Genomic DNA, 15,520 nt, shown 5'->3' on the forward strand with positions numbered 1-15,520 from the left:
GCCTCAGTGGGAGTAAAGAGGGTAAACCAGCTCTGCATGATGCTGTCCAGGGCATAAACACCTTCAAGGAACACAGAGAAGCCCTATTACTGACGAGGAGGCTGCCCAGAGGTCTTGCCTTATTTCCACCTAATCGTTAATTCTTACATGGTTAACCAGCACAGGACACGAGCTTAGGCCAGAGAATCCTGTAAGGTAATGTGCCTGGGGGCAACCTTTTAGAATAAGGTTATTATAGCTTGTTATTCAGCAAAATGCCTGAAAGGAACATGAACTTCCTGTAATAAACTTCCTCAGTAGCTGGTATTTGCACTGCGCTGCTTTGCCATTTCAGAAAATGGCTTTTTGCTAATGAGCTCTAGTTCACTGGGGCCTCCTGTCAGTTACTCACTACAGAATCTGAGTCAGACGAAACTACGACTCTCACCAAAATACAGAATTTTTATGTGGTATGTGTGTTTGTAACTTTAAAGTATACACAATATAAAATGATTAAGACACACAAAGAAACAGAAGAATGTGACCCATCATCAAGAGAAAAGAGTCAACAGAAGCAGACCTACAGATGACTCAGACGTTGGAAATAACTGACAAGAGCTTTATAAAAGAACCACTGTAAGTGCGGAGACCCAATATGCCTGAGCCGCAGGAAAAGCCTAACTGTGAGTGACTGAAAGAGAAGGTACGAAAAACTCAAAGAGAAGTTAGGTATATACCTTGGTACAGGGATAGGGAAGTTGTATAGCAGTTCTTCAACTGCTATTATCTTTGTATTGCTTCACTGAAGCACCACTTCAACAATTTAATAATACAAGTTTTATATTAAGACCAATTTCCCTTTTTCCAAAGTAACAAACCATTAGGATTAATAAAAGAAAAAAACAAGAATGATTTTACAGTATCTAAAAACTGAGGAGGCAGTGTCCTCTCAGTAAGAAGCGTGTACCCTTTTTTGATGCAAACAGGAAGGGAGACAGACAATTTAACCAACATTTATATAAGGCAACCACCATTTTGTTTGTTGGCATTCCTACTGGAAATGTTTTCTTTGGTACCAATTTACTGCTAGAGATAGGAAATGGTTGGTTGACGGTCTCACCAAATGCAGATTATGGGCAACCAGGAGATCTTCCAAGGCCTAGCTTTCACATATCTGAAAGCTCACCTAAACCACACCCAGTAATCGTTTATCTGCTGGATACGATGACATATGCCCTCAGACGATAAAGAAAAATCTCAGCACAACTAGATAGCTTCATATTATTTTCACTAAAATAGACCGAACCACTAACCCACAGTCTCACGTTAGTTTCAAAGGTGGTTTCCAACCTACTGAGGATTCACTCTGGAACTCTTTAATATAAAATTATAAACCTGATTATCACAAAAAGTTACCAAAAGCACCTTAAGAGCGACAGAACAGCAAAAAAAGCATTTAACTCAGTGACTTACTCAATTTTAAACAAGTCTGAAACCCCACAAATGTGATAGTTTGGAGGAAGAACAATGCGAGTGTGTATAACTAAAGGTTGGAGGCAGGGGCTGGGGGAAAGGAAGACCCTGTAGGTCGCTAGAAGGAGCAAGGAGCCTTGGAGAATTCAAGGTGAAAGACAGAAAACATTCTTATATTTGTAAATGATGAGTTAAATGAGGCTGTGAGGCCCCTGGGAAAGCTCCTGCTCCAGAGTTTACCTACCCACTTCAGTAGCACACGTTACCAGCCACCTCACCATCTCCCGCCGCCGCCAATTTAAGGTTGACAGTGTCATTCGCATAACCTACAAAGACGGATAACAAAATATTTCAGAAGATTATTCTATGTCAATGGAAGAGAAAACAATTCATCCCAAGGTATAAACTACTAGGAATATTCCTTACTACCAGAAGGATGGAGAGCCATTTTAGAGGAAAGTTCTACATATCATCTTGGATTTGTTCACGGCTCCCCAGCCTAGGAGACAGAAGACCCACATCCTACTCAGGGTGGGCTGACACTCCAGATGCAGCGCCCTGGGAAAGTTGCTCAATTAATCACTTTTCTCCCTGCAAAATGAGAGGGCTAGACTGCAACGTTAACCACAGTCCATGCCCTCTTCTGCTCCTCAGCTTTAACAGATTCTATGGTTCTAGACTTTTGAGGCTTCTCATGAACTAATTTTGACTAGGTACCCTTAGTCGGCAAAGAGGTATTTTAGAATAATCACTTTAATTATTCCTGCGATCTCTGGTTGCTCTTTTTCCTGGTGATCATGAAGATAATCCCAGGTCAATGGAAAGAAATCATTTTTGGCATCATTAGTCATCTGATTTTGTTTCTCACTTTCTAATAAGATCTCCAAATAAAATTATCCATCTCTTCCTGCTGCCCCCATTCAGAACATCTGGGACATAATATGCCTAAAGCCTCAAAAAGGTGCTGTGGGATTCCTTCTTGGGTCCTAGAGAGAATAAGGCAGGGACTAAGTTTTCAGTAATCTGCCATTTATCCAAAAAAAACCCCCACAAAAACCTGCCAGAATTCCAAATAACCGGAAAGTCTGTTAATGGCTCTTTCTGCATCATACCTCTAAGAGGCAAATGATAACAAAAATAAGCCATGAATGAATTTATTTTTAAATTGAAATCATTTAAAAAATGAATTTATTTTTAAAAAGAAACTTCTAAAATGACATTGTATAGCTTAAATGCAACCGCCTCTCTTGTACAGTACTATATAGGGTAGGTGCACTTTCCTGTAATCTAATTCTTCAACTTTATTAGTCATCATAAGGAGAATCCATAACTAAAAAAACAGATTAATCATCTAACCAGGGCATTCTATTCCCATACGTAAGGTAATTAGAGAACAATTTCTTTCACTGCTTTTAATGGTGATTTTTAAAAAAGCATATATTAAAAGAGAATTCCTCAGAAAAGTATATAAAATATACTTTCCAGTTCCTGGTTTATACAGTAATTTTTTTTAGAAACTATCAGGAAGCAAACATCTATCTGTATGACTAACTCAAAATGTCCTTGGTAAAATGTCTAAGCAGGTCTCTGGAAAGATGAAACTGGACCCTGTCCCAGTCACTCCTCCTTTACCTAATATTCTCAGGGTTATAAAAAGGAGTTAGAACTGCCCATCTATTATGAAAATGCAAACATCAATAAAAATTCATACTTCCTCTAAAACTTTAACCCCAACAACTGATTCTTTATTATACACAATAGTTTCACTTAAGTCTCTTACTAGCAATAATCTCCTCCATTCACTAAAGGAGAAGCAGTGATGTTAAGGCTATAATTCAGAAAACGACCTTTTTTATTGAAGGACAAAAATAGGGCTTCTAAAAGTACAGTCCCTGCACCTCGAGCTGCAGTCTGGTCCGGCTGGGAATGACCGCAGCTCTGAAGCACACAGTGCTCTCCTGAAGTCTAGCAGTTCTGTGCACTGAAGAGTCATTTGGCTGCACTAAAATATCCAAACAGAAACAAGCTGAGATGGTGCCTTTATTTAGCAGTCCTTGGGGCCCCAGGAAAGACCACCAGTCATGTACCTGCAGGCCCAGTTCCAGAGACACTTTCAAAAGAGTGATGTCTGGCAAACTGTCCATGAGAGTTGCTATTTTAAATGCATCTTGGGCAAGCTTGAAGATGTGGGATGAGGAGTGAATGTTTTTCTGGATGGATTCTAATACTGTTTCCAGCCTCCGAACATCGCCTGCAACAAACAAGGGGAAACCAAACCAAACCAAAAATCAAACAACCACAACACACACACACACAGAGGAGGAAAAAAAGGAAAAAAAAAACAAAACATAAAGCACAAGTTAATTTACCTGAAATGTTCACATATGGCACAGATGTTACTACAACTCAGGGTCCCAGATTTACTGAAATGCCTATGAATCGAGGTTTCACAAAAAAGATACACTGAGACACACCCTTAGTGACTAAAAGCACGTATGAACCAGAACTAACATGAGATAGCAAAAAGCCCTCCTAGCTCCTATTACATATTTCAGGGAGAAAAAAAAATGTAACCTAACATTTTAATCTGCTTCTGAACCTGAACCACCATTTATGTGGCGTGGTAACTAAACCTAAACTCAGCCAGCACCAAGTTTAATGATGCAATTAAAAGAGGAAAATATCAGGCTCAGTGAGTAGCACCTGTTTTACCTCATAAACTAACATCTAAGGAAAAGGATCCCCTACAACTGGACACTGGCACCACTATTGACAATCTGATAGAAAACATGATCCTTTAAAAAAAAAAAAAAAAGGCACACTAACACAATAGTCATGAGGTCTCAGGACAATCTAGTACCTTTGGCTGCGGTCAGCATGGTGGATGCCAGCTCACACTGCTGGGATTCTATGTGGCTTAGAGTGAACCAACGAGGATACCGGTTGGGAACAACTGACGCAATATGGTGTGGCCGGGTGAGGTCTCCTGATGGAGCAGTAGATTCCAATACTAGTAACCTGTAATGAGAAGACAAGACAGTTGGCTCCTAGCTATTCCTTGTCCATCTCCTTGGCCACAGGATCTGGTCAGAAGGCAGATGAGTGGGTAGATGGTGGGAGGAATTGTTCAGGTCCTGGGTGCAGGAAGAGCTGGTACAGCTACACTCTGCTATCTGGATGCCAAAGACACCTTGTTAATTGCTCAGTACTCGAACCTAAGAGATTTCTTTTCTTTACCATCATTCAAAAAATTGCAATGTTCAAGAAAATTAAGATACGTAACACTGAAGAGCTCTGAAACACAAAACTGGATGTTCACCTACTGTAAAATTTTTGCATCTTATCACACTCGTTAAAATGTAAAAGTCAACAGAAACTCATAGTCAAGTGAACATTTAAGACCGAGATTACAACAGTCAGGGAACAGTGGATAGCTGAAATGGATAAGCTAACTCATTAAAACACAAAATAAGGGGGAAATTAAACAAAAATGGCCTCCTTTCCATAGACTCATACTTTCTGCAGAATCAGTTCCTTATTACTTCAGGAATTTATAGTTAGAATACATTGTATCAATCCTATCAGAGATTATGAATGCAAATGATCCAAGTATTTGTCCTTTGACAGCCTTGCATAAATTCAGTATGATCTCTGATTTCAATCAATCTATTTTTGATTAAGAATATGTCGACAAATAAAGAACAATTATTGAAAACAAAGCACATGCTTAGCGATCTCTTCCAAATATTAAGTACTGAAGAGATTAGCAGAGTAGCTACAACTGCAATTACTCCTTCACAATCATCAAAACCTTGACCTTAACTCAAGTATACCAGTGTTAGGGAACAAGAGCTAAGGACCAAGAGGAATTAACAGGGTCAATGTGTGATGCTGGCCTTGAGGTCCCACCCAAGAGCAGTTACTGTTCTGGCAGGTCAAAAGCCTCACTTTCTTTTCCTTTTATCTAGGGACAAAGAGATGTTAGCAATAAAGGGTGGCAAGGTAGGCAATTAAGTAATAAGAATTTTGGTGGAATTGCTATTTAACTCTTCAAAAAAACCCAGAATGTTTCTGTGTTCACCAGCAGATCTTTCCAGAGTTGCTATAGAGGAAGCGAGGCAACAGCCCTGAAAAGATGAGAAAACGAGTGCTAAAAACACCCTTTTCCAGCTCCTTCACCCTTCCCCCACCTCCAGAAAGACTAAGAAGCAGGTAAGCTACAGGTCTCTTTTCTTGCCTGTTCCCCTGGCTGCCTTAAGATGCTCTAGTAGGTCACACTACCTCCCTTCCATAGCAGTCCTTTAGCAGAAGTAGTGGCAAGTAGAAGAAAAGAGATGGAAAATAATCCCCCAGTGTCCCACTACTATCCCCTATAAACAAACTGCCCTGGCAGCAACAAAGGACAAACAGAAATGAGTTTCTGAGTGTTAGAAAAGCAAGCCTTTCCACCTGACAGCTACCTTTCCAGAATCACAAAGAAACCTTACCATATTTTACACCTCAAGTTTACAGTGGTCATAGCAATAGCATCTGGTGGCACCAGAACATTAGCATTCTTCCCTTTACAACAGGATCAAAATTCTTAGGATTTAAGAAGTAGAGAGCTGAGCATCTGTCTTCATCTGACAACTTCTATTTCAGCTTCCAAAAATGGGAATAGGGACTGACTTACAAAACTAAATACAAACCAAGGGGCATAAAGCAATTCAGTGTGTGTGTGTGGGGGGGTGATTTTTACTCATATTAGTTATTAATTTATTTGGGGGTATTTTTAAAAACAGACGAGAATTTCACAAGATTTCTCTGATAGGTTGATGAGATTTCGTGGTACCAAGGGAAGAATGCCAAGTTAAAGGATGTCAGCCTCAATACACACCGACACACGTAGGTACATGTACACACACACACACAAACACACACACACACTCTCTCTCTCACTGCATAGAAAAGAGGCCCCCTGAAAGATCTAAGCTACCCTCATACAGACAAGAATTTCTATTGAATCCACTAAACTGGTTGCAGACAGAGAATCTTTGGTGAAAAGATTCTATGGGATCGAACTACTCTCCCAACACCTCAAGCTCTTGGGTGTGTTCATGATTTGTCTTTGGTGACTACGACTGGTCTAATCTGCACTTTAACATAGGAGTGTTTTAATTTTTTTAAAAAGAAAAAAAACCTTATGTTTTAAGAAAGGTGGATATGCCTTTCAGGTCCTTGAGGTTTAAAATAGGCAACACAGAAGATTGAAAAATACAATCCTGAATTCATTAAAAAATATTCACCTAGACAAATGGATGATAAAAATATTTGGTGAAGATTTTAAAAAGGAAAGTGAAAACAGAAAGGTCAGTGGCAGAGAACAACATATTCTAATTATTATTACTGTAAAGGAGGGGCTGGAAGCAGTCAGAGTGAGGAGAGCAGGTCCTGGAAGATGCCTAACAGTGATGCCTTCAACCCCAGCCACAGGCCCCATCTTTCCTCATCCTCCAGTTGAGCACAAAGCTGGCTCGGGGATACTACAGCCTTCCCGCACTAATGATGGAATGTGGAATTAAAGAAGGTGTGAAGGGCCCCCTCAGTTATTACATTCAGGCAAGTATACTTGTTATTTACCACTGTTTCAAAAATCTAATTTTTTCAAAACGATCAGCTATTTAGGAAGATTTCAACTGGTGCTCCCTTACGACTAAACCTGGCCTAAAATTGTTCTCTAATTCCCAAATTCTAGCTTCAAGAAAAATAAGAAAAAGCCACCAAGAGTACAAGTACGAAGCAGTCTAGGATATAATTCTTCCTTTACTGTAAAACAAAAGCCAAACAACCAACAAACAAACCACCACTACAACAATCCAAGAAGCATAAATAGTTTCTTTAGCTTTTCTGCTGCCTACAAGAAATACGAATGAACGAGAAGTCGGTGAACAGCCATTTTTTCCCCCGGGGGGAGTCTGGATCGCCTCTGCCCGGCCGGGCCGTGAATACGTACCGCATCGCTCTCAGTGCAATTTTGTATGCCAATTCAGCATCATGAGGTAGGAGAGAGGTGAAGAGATACTTGGCAAATGTGTGCATTGGAACGCTCTCCCGATGGATTATTTCGCCTAAACCACTATATGGTCCGGCTGTGGGAAGAGAGCATACACATTTTACATTCCTAAAAAAGGAACTAAGACTTCTTGTAAAGTATATTTTTAAAATTTTTATGTAAAGTTATAACATATACAAGCTAATCTAGTTAAGAAGGTAATCAAAGTGACACAGTAGAAAGAAACACAATTCTTAGTCAAAAATGATTCTACAGGGTATAGTATCCAATATCGAATTCACTTCAGGAACAATCCCCCAAGTAACTGTACCATAGCTAAAATGAGAATCACAGAACTAGGGGGCAGAGCTTTTTCATATTATAGCTGCTTCAGAGAAAGAAACCCTCCGAAGCACAAAATCTCACTGAATTCAAGAAACATCCTTCCTCAGTGTGTAACATCTGAGCATCTAGATCTTCAAATGCACAGATGACTCTGCAGCTTAACTTTGGAATCTGCCCCTGGACCCAATCAGTCTTCTGGGCACAGACAAGCCAGGTTTCCAGAAAAGAGTGCTCTGCCTCAGGGGAGGAATCTAAACCACAAATCCCAACACAAAGACTTTAAATACTGTTCCTTCTAATAAGTGGAAATAGATACTAATTCTTAGAAAGTGATTAATAATAAAAGAATAGTTAGTAACCCATTTGATACTCACCATAGGCAAAAGAAAAAAAAATTAAAGTAACTGGAAATCTACCACTTTGGGGGCTCCAAAAGACCAATTTCAAAAGCAAAATTACATTTAAGCTGTCAAAATTCATTTCTTAGTAAGTTATGACAGGCATGGTGGTAGAGCTAACTTCCCCTGTGTGCTCTCTGAATGCTGCCCCCAAGAAAGGCGATACTGAATTTTAAAATAAATTTTGAAAGGAAACCACAGTGGTTAGTTCAACTACTTTCCACTTAGGTACTTTGAGGTTTGGTTACTGTAAAGTGTTTAATAAATTAGTTTCCATGTCACCTTTGGGTAACATCTGTTTCATGATTTCTAGAATTATGAACCATGACACTACTGCTCAAAGGACATAATACATTTGTTTTCCACGAGAAAAATCAGTCTGGCAAAGAGTTTAGAATGCAAGAAATGGCAGTTCAGAAGAAATGGTGAGAGGAGTTACTGAACTGGGCACCGGGTAGGAGCACTATACATTCTAGATCATTTTAACAGAGATTATTTTAACATTTCCTTATTTTATTTTTTGTTTAGTTTTTTTTAATTGCTCATTATTTAAGTACTTTGAAAATCATATTTTCATAAAATCTTATTTTTTTACCTAGGCTAACTAAAATCCACCCTAGATTTCTAATTTTACCAAATCTATTACCCTTCTTCTCATCGTTAAGACGTTTAAAAATGTTTTAGTGATCCGATAGTCTTCAAAAGTTGATGATACAGCGTTATAGTTCTGCCTTCAGCCAAATTTTTAAATTATTATTATTATTATGGACTGAATGTTTATATTCCCCACCCCAATTCACATGCTGAAGCCCCAACTCCCAGGGTGACTATACTTGGAGACAGGGCCTCTGCACAGAGGTAATGAGGGTTAAATGAGTTCACGGGGTGTGGCCCTGATCCTATAGGATTAGTGTCCTTATAAGAACAGACATCAGAGAGCTCTCTTGCTCTCTCTCCCCCTTTGCCTTGTGAGGGCACAAGGAGAAGACAGACATTTATAAGACAGGAAGAGAGCGCTCACCAGAAATTTAACTGACAAGCACTTTGACCTTGGACTTCCCAGCCTCCAGAACTGTGAGAAATTTCTATTGCTTAAGCCACCCACTCTGCAGCATTTTGTTATGGCATCCTGGGCAGACTAAAACACTAACTCTTATTTTACTGAAGGCCTCATTATAGCTTGTGGATTATCCATTTTCTTCATTTCTCCTCCATTTCCTTTCAACATTTCCCTTACATCAAGTTACCTTCTCATGCTATGCAAAAACAAAAACAAAAACCAGGATGCATAATCAACACTTATTGTTATGACACCTCCCAACAAGAAAAATATTCAATCAGGCATCACAGGATTATTTATGGATTAATAATGAGTGTAAACCCTGAATTCCCAGAAATGCTTTATCAATATATCAATTGATCCACTATGCCAGTATTGTATTATGGTCAAAAGTGATTAACACACAGCAACAATACAAGGTTACTGCTTTTTCTTTTTCAGAAAAAGTTAGCATCTTTTATTTCAGAATAGTTAATGTCTGCTAACTACTTTGCCCCTGAAATTTCCAGAGTATAAATACATGAAGAACTTGGTGCCCCAGTGCAGTCAACTCAATCACGGAGTGCTTATTTTCAGGAGTTCATAGCAATGGTCCTTTGGCTTCCCCTTGGACTGCTTTCTGTCCTGCACTACCCACTCTCTACAGGCCTAGCAGATCAGGAAAGGAAAGGAGGCTGTGATGAGTCAAGAGCACTCCATATCAGGCCCAGTTCTTAAAAAAAAAAAAAAAAAGTTTAACAGGGAGAGATGCGCTAATCAAAAACTAAGAAAAGTTTTAAAATATTCATGAGTAATGAACATGGAGACATCCAAAAAGGCAAATGATAAACAGGTATCAGACACTATCAACTCTGAAAAGCACACATGCTCTTCCTGTCCTTCAGTATAATGGAAATCAAAAGTTGGGTTACTAAGAGCCAGTAACAGCATTAAGAGTTTGTGGCTAATGATACTGCTTATATCAAAAAGAAATATATAGGAGGAAACTAAAACAAAACAGTAATGAAAGAATGAAGATCACTTGAAATTTGCCAAGATAGACTTTTTTTATCTTTAGAAAAAAAAAAAAAGTTAAAGTGAGGACTTCAAAAAATTAATATCAGGAATTTAACCAAAATTAAGCATGATATTAAGAACATTTTCCCTTTAAAATGCACTTCTAAAACATACAAATGTATAATATATTTGATGAAAATATTTCCTTTCAAAGAGATCTTTAGCTTTGGACAAATAAAAGAGGCTGTGAAATGTTATTTTCTCCAAATCCCTTCCCCATATTCCAACAGTTCTGAATATAAGATGAAGACACCACACTTTATTAACCTATCAATCACAGGGAATCCCACAATAATAACACTCACATACTGAAGGGATAGAAGCAATTTTACCAATCAGGCACCACCTAAATTGGCTAAAAGATTAGGCTATTATACTCATTACACTTACTCTTTTCCAGAAAAAACAACAAAACAAAACAAAACACTTTTTAAAAATAATGCCAACCAAAATTTCTTAGGCCATTCAGCTCTTGACCTTATAAAAGGAAGAAAATTAGACTTTGCCTTACAGAGTCCATGAAACTTTGAACTTAGTCGATCTATGCCCAACAAATTCTCTGAAATAATTCGCACAGTGGAAATTCATTCCTGCAGCCTCCCGTCCTTTGCTAGCATGTGCAAATGACATATTCAAAACCCAGATGTCATGTAACAGCCATAATAATGATTCAGAGGGATGACAAAGAATTTCCATTTCATTATTTAATTGATCAAGCAAATAGGGACATGGCTACCAGCAATAACTCACTAAATATCAACCTTGCATTTATCTCAGGAACATCACAGGCTAACTAACCAACAGTCCTTTTCAAAGTCTGTGGCACTAAATGGGGCTCATTTCTAACAGGCTATCTTACATGACCACTTAAATCAAATGACACACATCTGAACATCTATCCTTTCTGACTGAGTGATACTGCTTTTTGGATAGTAAACATTCCTATGACACTTAGAGACCACACCAATCAGAATAACTACTATACTGAATGCATTCAAGCAATACTCCCAACATAAGAAAGCTTAGTGCCTCAATAAAATTGGCAGAACAAGTGGAAAACGTCTTTATCACACTACCTTCTAATAGGAAGACTGCTTGCTTGCGAAAAATTTTCACCAGTGTGTCATCCAATTCAATTTCCTGAAGCTTGGAAATGAGCTGCTCTTCATTCCGGCAAACCTTCTCTTGTGTGTACAGCCCATCAGGCATGATACGCTGCTGTCCCAGCCCAATCAGGGCTACTTCCACAGCTAGCGTTAAATAGGATTCCCCTTCTTCTAAGAATTTATGTGCAGGTAGATGCTGGTATTCCAGAGACTTGCACTGTCCCACATTCTCTGTAAAATGTCACGAAAGAAATCAGAGTTCAGACACTACTTTTGCAGGTACTGATAGGTATGAATATTTATTTTACCCAGTACTGATAAATGAATTATTTGAGAACCATACAATAGTTTTCTAGGATCTTTTAAGACCACGAATGACCAGATATGTATGTTTTGGGGGGATAGAATATTATAAATATTTTTCTCCAACTGAAAATGAATCACCAGAAAAACCCTATAAATCTAAGAGATTGTAAGAATACTCAAAAATGAAAAAAGACTTCAAACGAGAGCAAAATTACATAATGACTACAATAGTTACCAACTCTTTAAAACATGGCATTAAAAAAAAGTTTCAAAACTGTTATCACAATGTTGAAATTTAATGAGAAAAGTAGAGAACACAACATACAGAACCCAATCTCAAGGTCCTTTCTGTTATCAAAGAGACATCAGTTACCAAAAGAGGAATGATTCTTAGAGCATTCTCTTATCTCTGTTAAAGTGTTCCCTTAGAAATGTTAACAAACTTCAACCAACAAACTCCCAAGGAAAGGGAATTCAGAGTACTACCTTTCACAGTTCTTTTTTTTTTTTTTTTTTAAAGATTTTTTATTTATTTATTCGACAGAGATAGAGACAGCCAGCGAGAGAGGGAACACAAGCAGGGGGAGTGGGAGAGGAAGAGGCAGGCTCATAGCAGAGGAGCCTGATGTGGGGCTCGATCCCACAATGCCGGGATCACGCCCTGAGCCGAAGGCAGACGCTTTAACCGCTGTGCCACCCAGGCGCCCCATACCTTTCACAGTTCTGATAGAGTTTGGGGCACCCAGAAACCCATGAAGGCAAACACCACAGGAGAAATTATGGAGGCGCAATATAATTAATCCTCTGAGTTCACCCAGGCATGAGAGCAGCCAAGGGACAACCCTTCCCGCCTCCCACACCCCCATCCACAGCCCATGGGCAGTCATTTTAGGGATGATGCTTAAGTCTCAAGAGGCCAGAGAGAAATTTCAAAACACTGCTTTATAGGAATGTGTGACATAAAACACTTTTAGTGACATGAGATACTTCTCTTAAAGTAGACTACAACCCATTTAAGTGACGAGTAACTTCTAATGCAGACAAATTTCTAGTTCTAAATGCTATGACACACATCTTTATTTTAAATCATGCTAGAAAACAGTCATAAATGTAGATAAATTCTTAGATGTAGAATCACTAGCTAGAAGAAAATAAGTATCTCTTAAGGTTCTCAGAGATTATTTATTTATTTATTTGAGAGAGAGAGAGAGAGAGAGAGAGAGAGAGTGTGTGTGTGTGTGTGTGGTATAGAAAGCATGAGCAGGGGCACCTGGGTGGCTCAGTCGTTAAGCGTCTGCCTTCGACTCAGGGCGTGATCCCAGAGTCCTGGGATTGAGCCCCACATCAGGCTTCTCCGCTGGGAGCCTGTTTCTCACTCTCCCACTCCCCCTGCTTGTGTTCCCTCTCTCACTGGCTGTCTCTCTCTCTTTCAAATAAAATCTTTAAAAAAAAAAGAAAAGAAAAGAAAGCATGAGCAGGGCGAAGGGTAGAGAGAGAAGCTGACTACCTGCTGAGTCGGGAGCCCGATGTGAGACCGAATCGCAAGACCCTGGGATCATGGCCTGAGCGGAAGGCAGACACTTACCTGACTGAGCCACCCAGGGGCCCAGTATTTTTAAGGTTCTTAACACATGCTGCCAACTGTTGATTCTAACACTTCTCCCAGTTTGTAAAGCCTTCCACAAAAGCACGCTTTCCTTGCTCCCTTGCTAACTATAAGTACTATAATCATATGGATTCATAAAACAAACTATGACAAAAACAATGACCAATGCCACTCAGGGCTTAAGCGAGAAAAGCACATGAGAGAACGCCACTGGTGTTACCTGTAAAATCGGAGAACCCAGAGAAGTTTTCATCATCAATTTGGCAGGCTTCCATGAGGCTGCTGAAAAGAGTGCCCACAGGGTCCAGGGGGTGTCCAACCCAGCCCTCAAGATTGGTTATTGAGGTGATGCTTTTATGGGGTAGCTCTGTGTAAGAAAAGGGAATTGAGAGATGGAGACAAGTAGAGGAAGGGAGGCTTTACCACTTAATAGTGGCATCCTAACAAACTAGTACTGAATTCAATTGGCAATTCCTCTTCAATTAAAAAATAAAGGTACACATAATCCCCAACATGTTAACTTTTTCGAAATGTTATGGAGTTGATCTGTCAATCAGTGTAAATGATGCCAACTTCCCAGGACAGTCCCCGAACGTCAATTCATGTGTCCAAGGTACTGGGTGAACATTATACGATTAAATGGTGTTGTATGAGGAAAAATGAGTTCCAAATTTTCACCCAAGAAGCAAGGAACAACTTCCTCCCACGTCCCCAAGAGTGGCATTAGAGAAGACTACAAAGTCTCCCTGGAATGATCACTGGCTAACTATATTAAGAAGATACCCTCAGAGTCAATGTTCACTGGGTCATCTCCACTGGAGACTGGAGGGCAGCGGTAACCTGGGTCCAACCTGGACTCCCCTATGGATATCATTCAACAACTCCCCTTGTACCTATGGAAGGCCTCATTATCATGTATCTGTATGCCATTTAAGAGAGGGTCTTTGCCACAAAGGGGAACTATAGCAGAAGGTAACAACATATAATTTAGATGAAACGTATCCTTTTCATTTTCTTCACAGAATGGTGGCACTTTCAAGTTCTTAAGTTAAATTACACAGTCCTGAGAAAAAAGCTGTAAATGTTTTAAGGTATGTTCCTTGTTGTAAAGAATGCAGTATTTTATATCCAAATGTTTACTAAAGTAATAAATAATAGTAGCTCCTTCTTAAAAGGAAAATATAATGAAATCTATATGCAATATAAAATATCCAAGACAAAAATTGTTTTTTTTATAAATAGCTAAAGAACCATTTCATGAATCCAATATTCCTTTAGAAGTCTTCCGGTTTTGGACTATCAACTATCAGTATATAAAAATGAAGAATGGCCTAGAACAATGTATTAAAATTTATTCAAGTTGGGTCCTATATTCCTTGAAAGGGTCTTTCCTTTTGGTTTCTGTCACTAGCTTTCATACACATAACCAGTATGAAAAAAGAAACATGAGTATTACTCTAAAACAACAAAATATATAAGTTTGATGGGGGGGGCACATGTCTTTTTATCTATATATCTATATATAGATATATACATCTCTATATATCTATATAGATATATACATCTCTATATATCTATATAGATGTATACATCTTCCATCACTTGATAATAGATTTATTTGTGTAAATACAGCACTTCCTTTCACCATATACATCTATATATATCTATATATAGATGTATATACATCTATATATATCTATATATAGATGTATATACATCTATATATATACATCTATATATATATATGGTGAAAGGAAGTGCTGTATTTACACAAATAAATCTATTATCAAGTGATGGAAATGAGAGAGAAAATTTTACAAAGTATTTCCTCTATTTTCTTTCCATACTAAATTATTGAAAACAATATGGAAATGAGGGGAATAAATTTAAAAAAAGGAGTATAATTTTTTTCAGAACTAAGTCAGACAAAGAAAGACAAATACCATATGATCTCCCTTATAAGTGAAAAATAAAAAAAACCCCAAGCTCCTAGATACAGAGAACAGACTGGTAGTTGCCAGGTGCAGGGGTGGATGTGAGTGAAAGGAGTGAAAGGGGAAAACGTACAAACTTGCACACTTATACAATGAACAAATCATGGCATGACAACTGTAGTTAATAATATTGTGTTACATATTTGAAAGTTGCTAAGAGTAAATC

At 38.5% G+C, this 15,520-nt stretch overlaps 1 protein-coding gene across 1 annotated transcript in view; it reads right to left on the reverse strand.

Annotated features, from left to right (window-relative positions):
• The window catches only part of ZSWIM6 (zinc finger SWIM-type containing 6), a 69,584-nt gene that overhangs the window by 2,698 nt on the left and 51,366 nt on the right, over window positions 1–15,520 (reverse strand). Inside the window, exons 8-14 of the mRNA XM_008691674.1 lie at window positions 13,581–13,727; window positions 11,419–11,679; window positions 7,445–7,580; window positions 4,313–4,470; window positions 3,540–3,703; window positions 1,697–1,778; window positions 1–61 (exon numbers count right to left, since the gene is read on the reverse strand). The exon at window positions 1–61 is cut by the window's left edge and continues 2,698 nt beyond it. Of these exons, the coding sequence (XP_008689896.1) occupies window positions 1–61; window positions 1,697–1,778; window positions 3,540–3,703; window positions 4,313–4,470; window positions 7,445–7,580; window positions 11,419–11,679; window positions 13,581–13,727 (1,009 nt within the window). The remainder of the gene's footprint in view (window positions 62–1,696; window positions 1,779–3,539; window positions 3,704–4,312; window positions 4,471–7,444; window positions 7,581–11,418; window positions 11,680–13,580; window positions 13,728–15,520) is intronic.

This window comes from Ursus maritimus, unplaced genomic scaffold (assembly GCF_017311325.1).
Source record: "Ursus maritimus isolate PB19 unplaced genomic scaffold, ASM1731132v1 scaffold_5, whole genome shotgun sequence".
Classification (NCBI taxonomy): domain Eukaryota; kingdom Metazoa; phylum Chordata; class Mammalia; order Carnivora; family Ursidae; genus Ursus; species Ursus maritimus.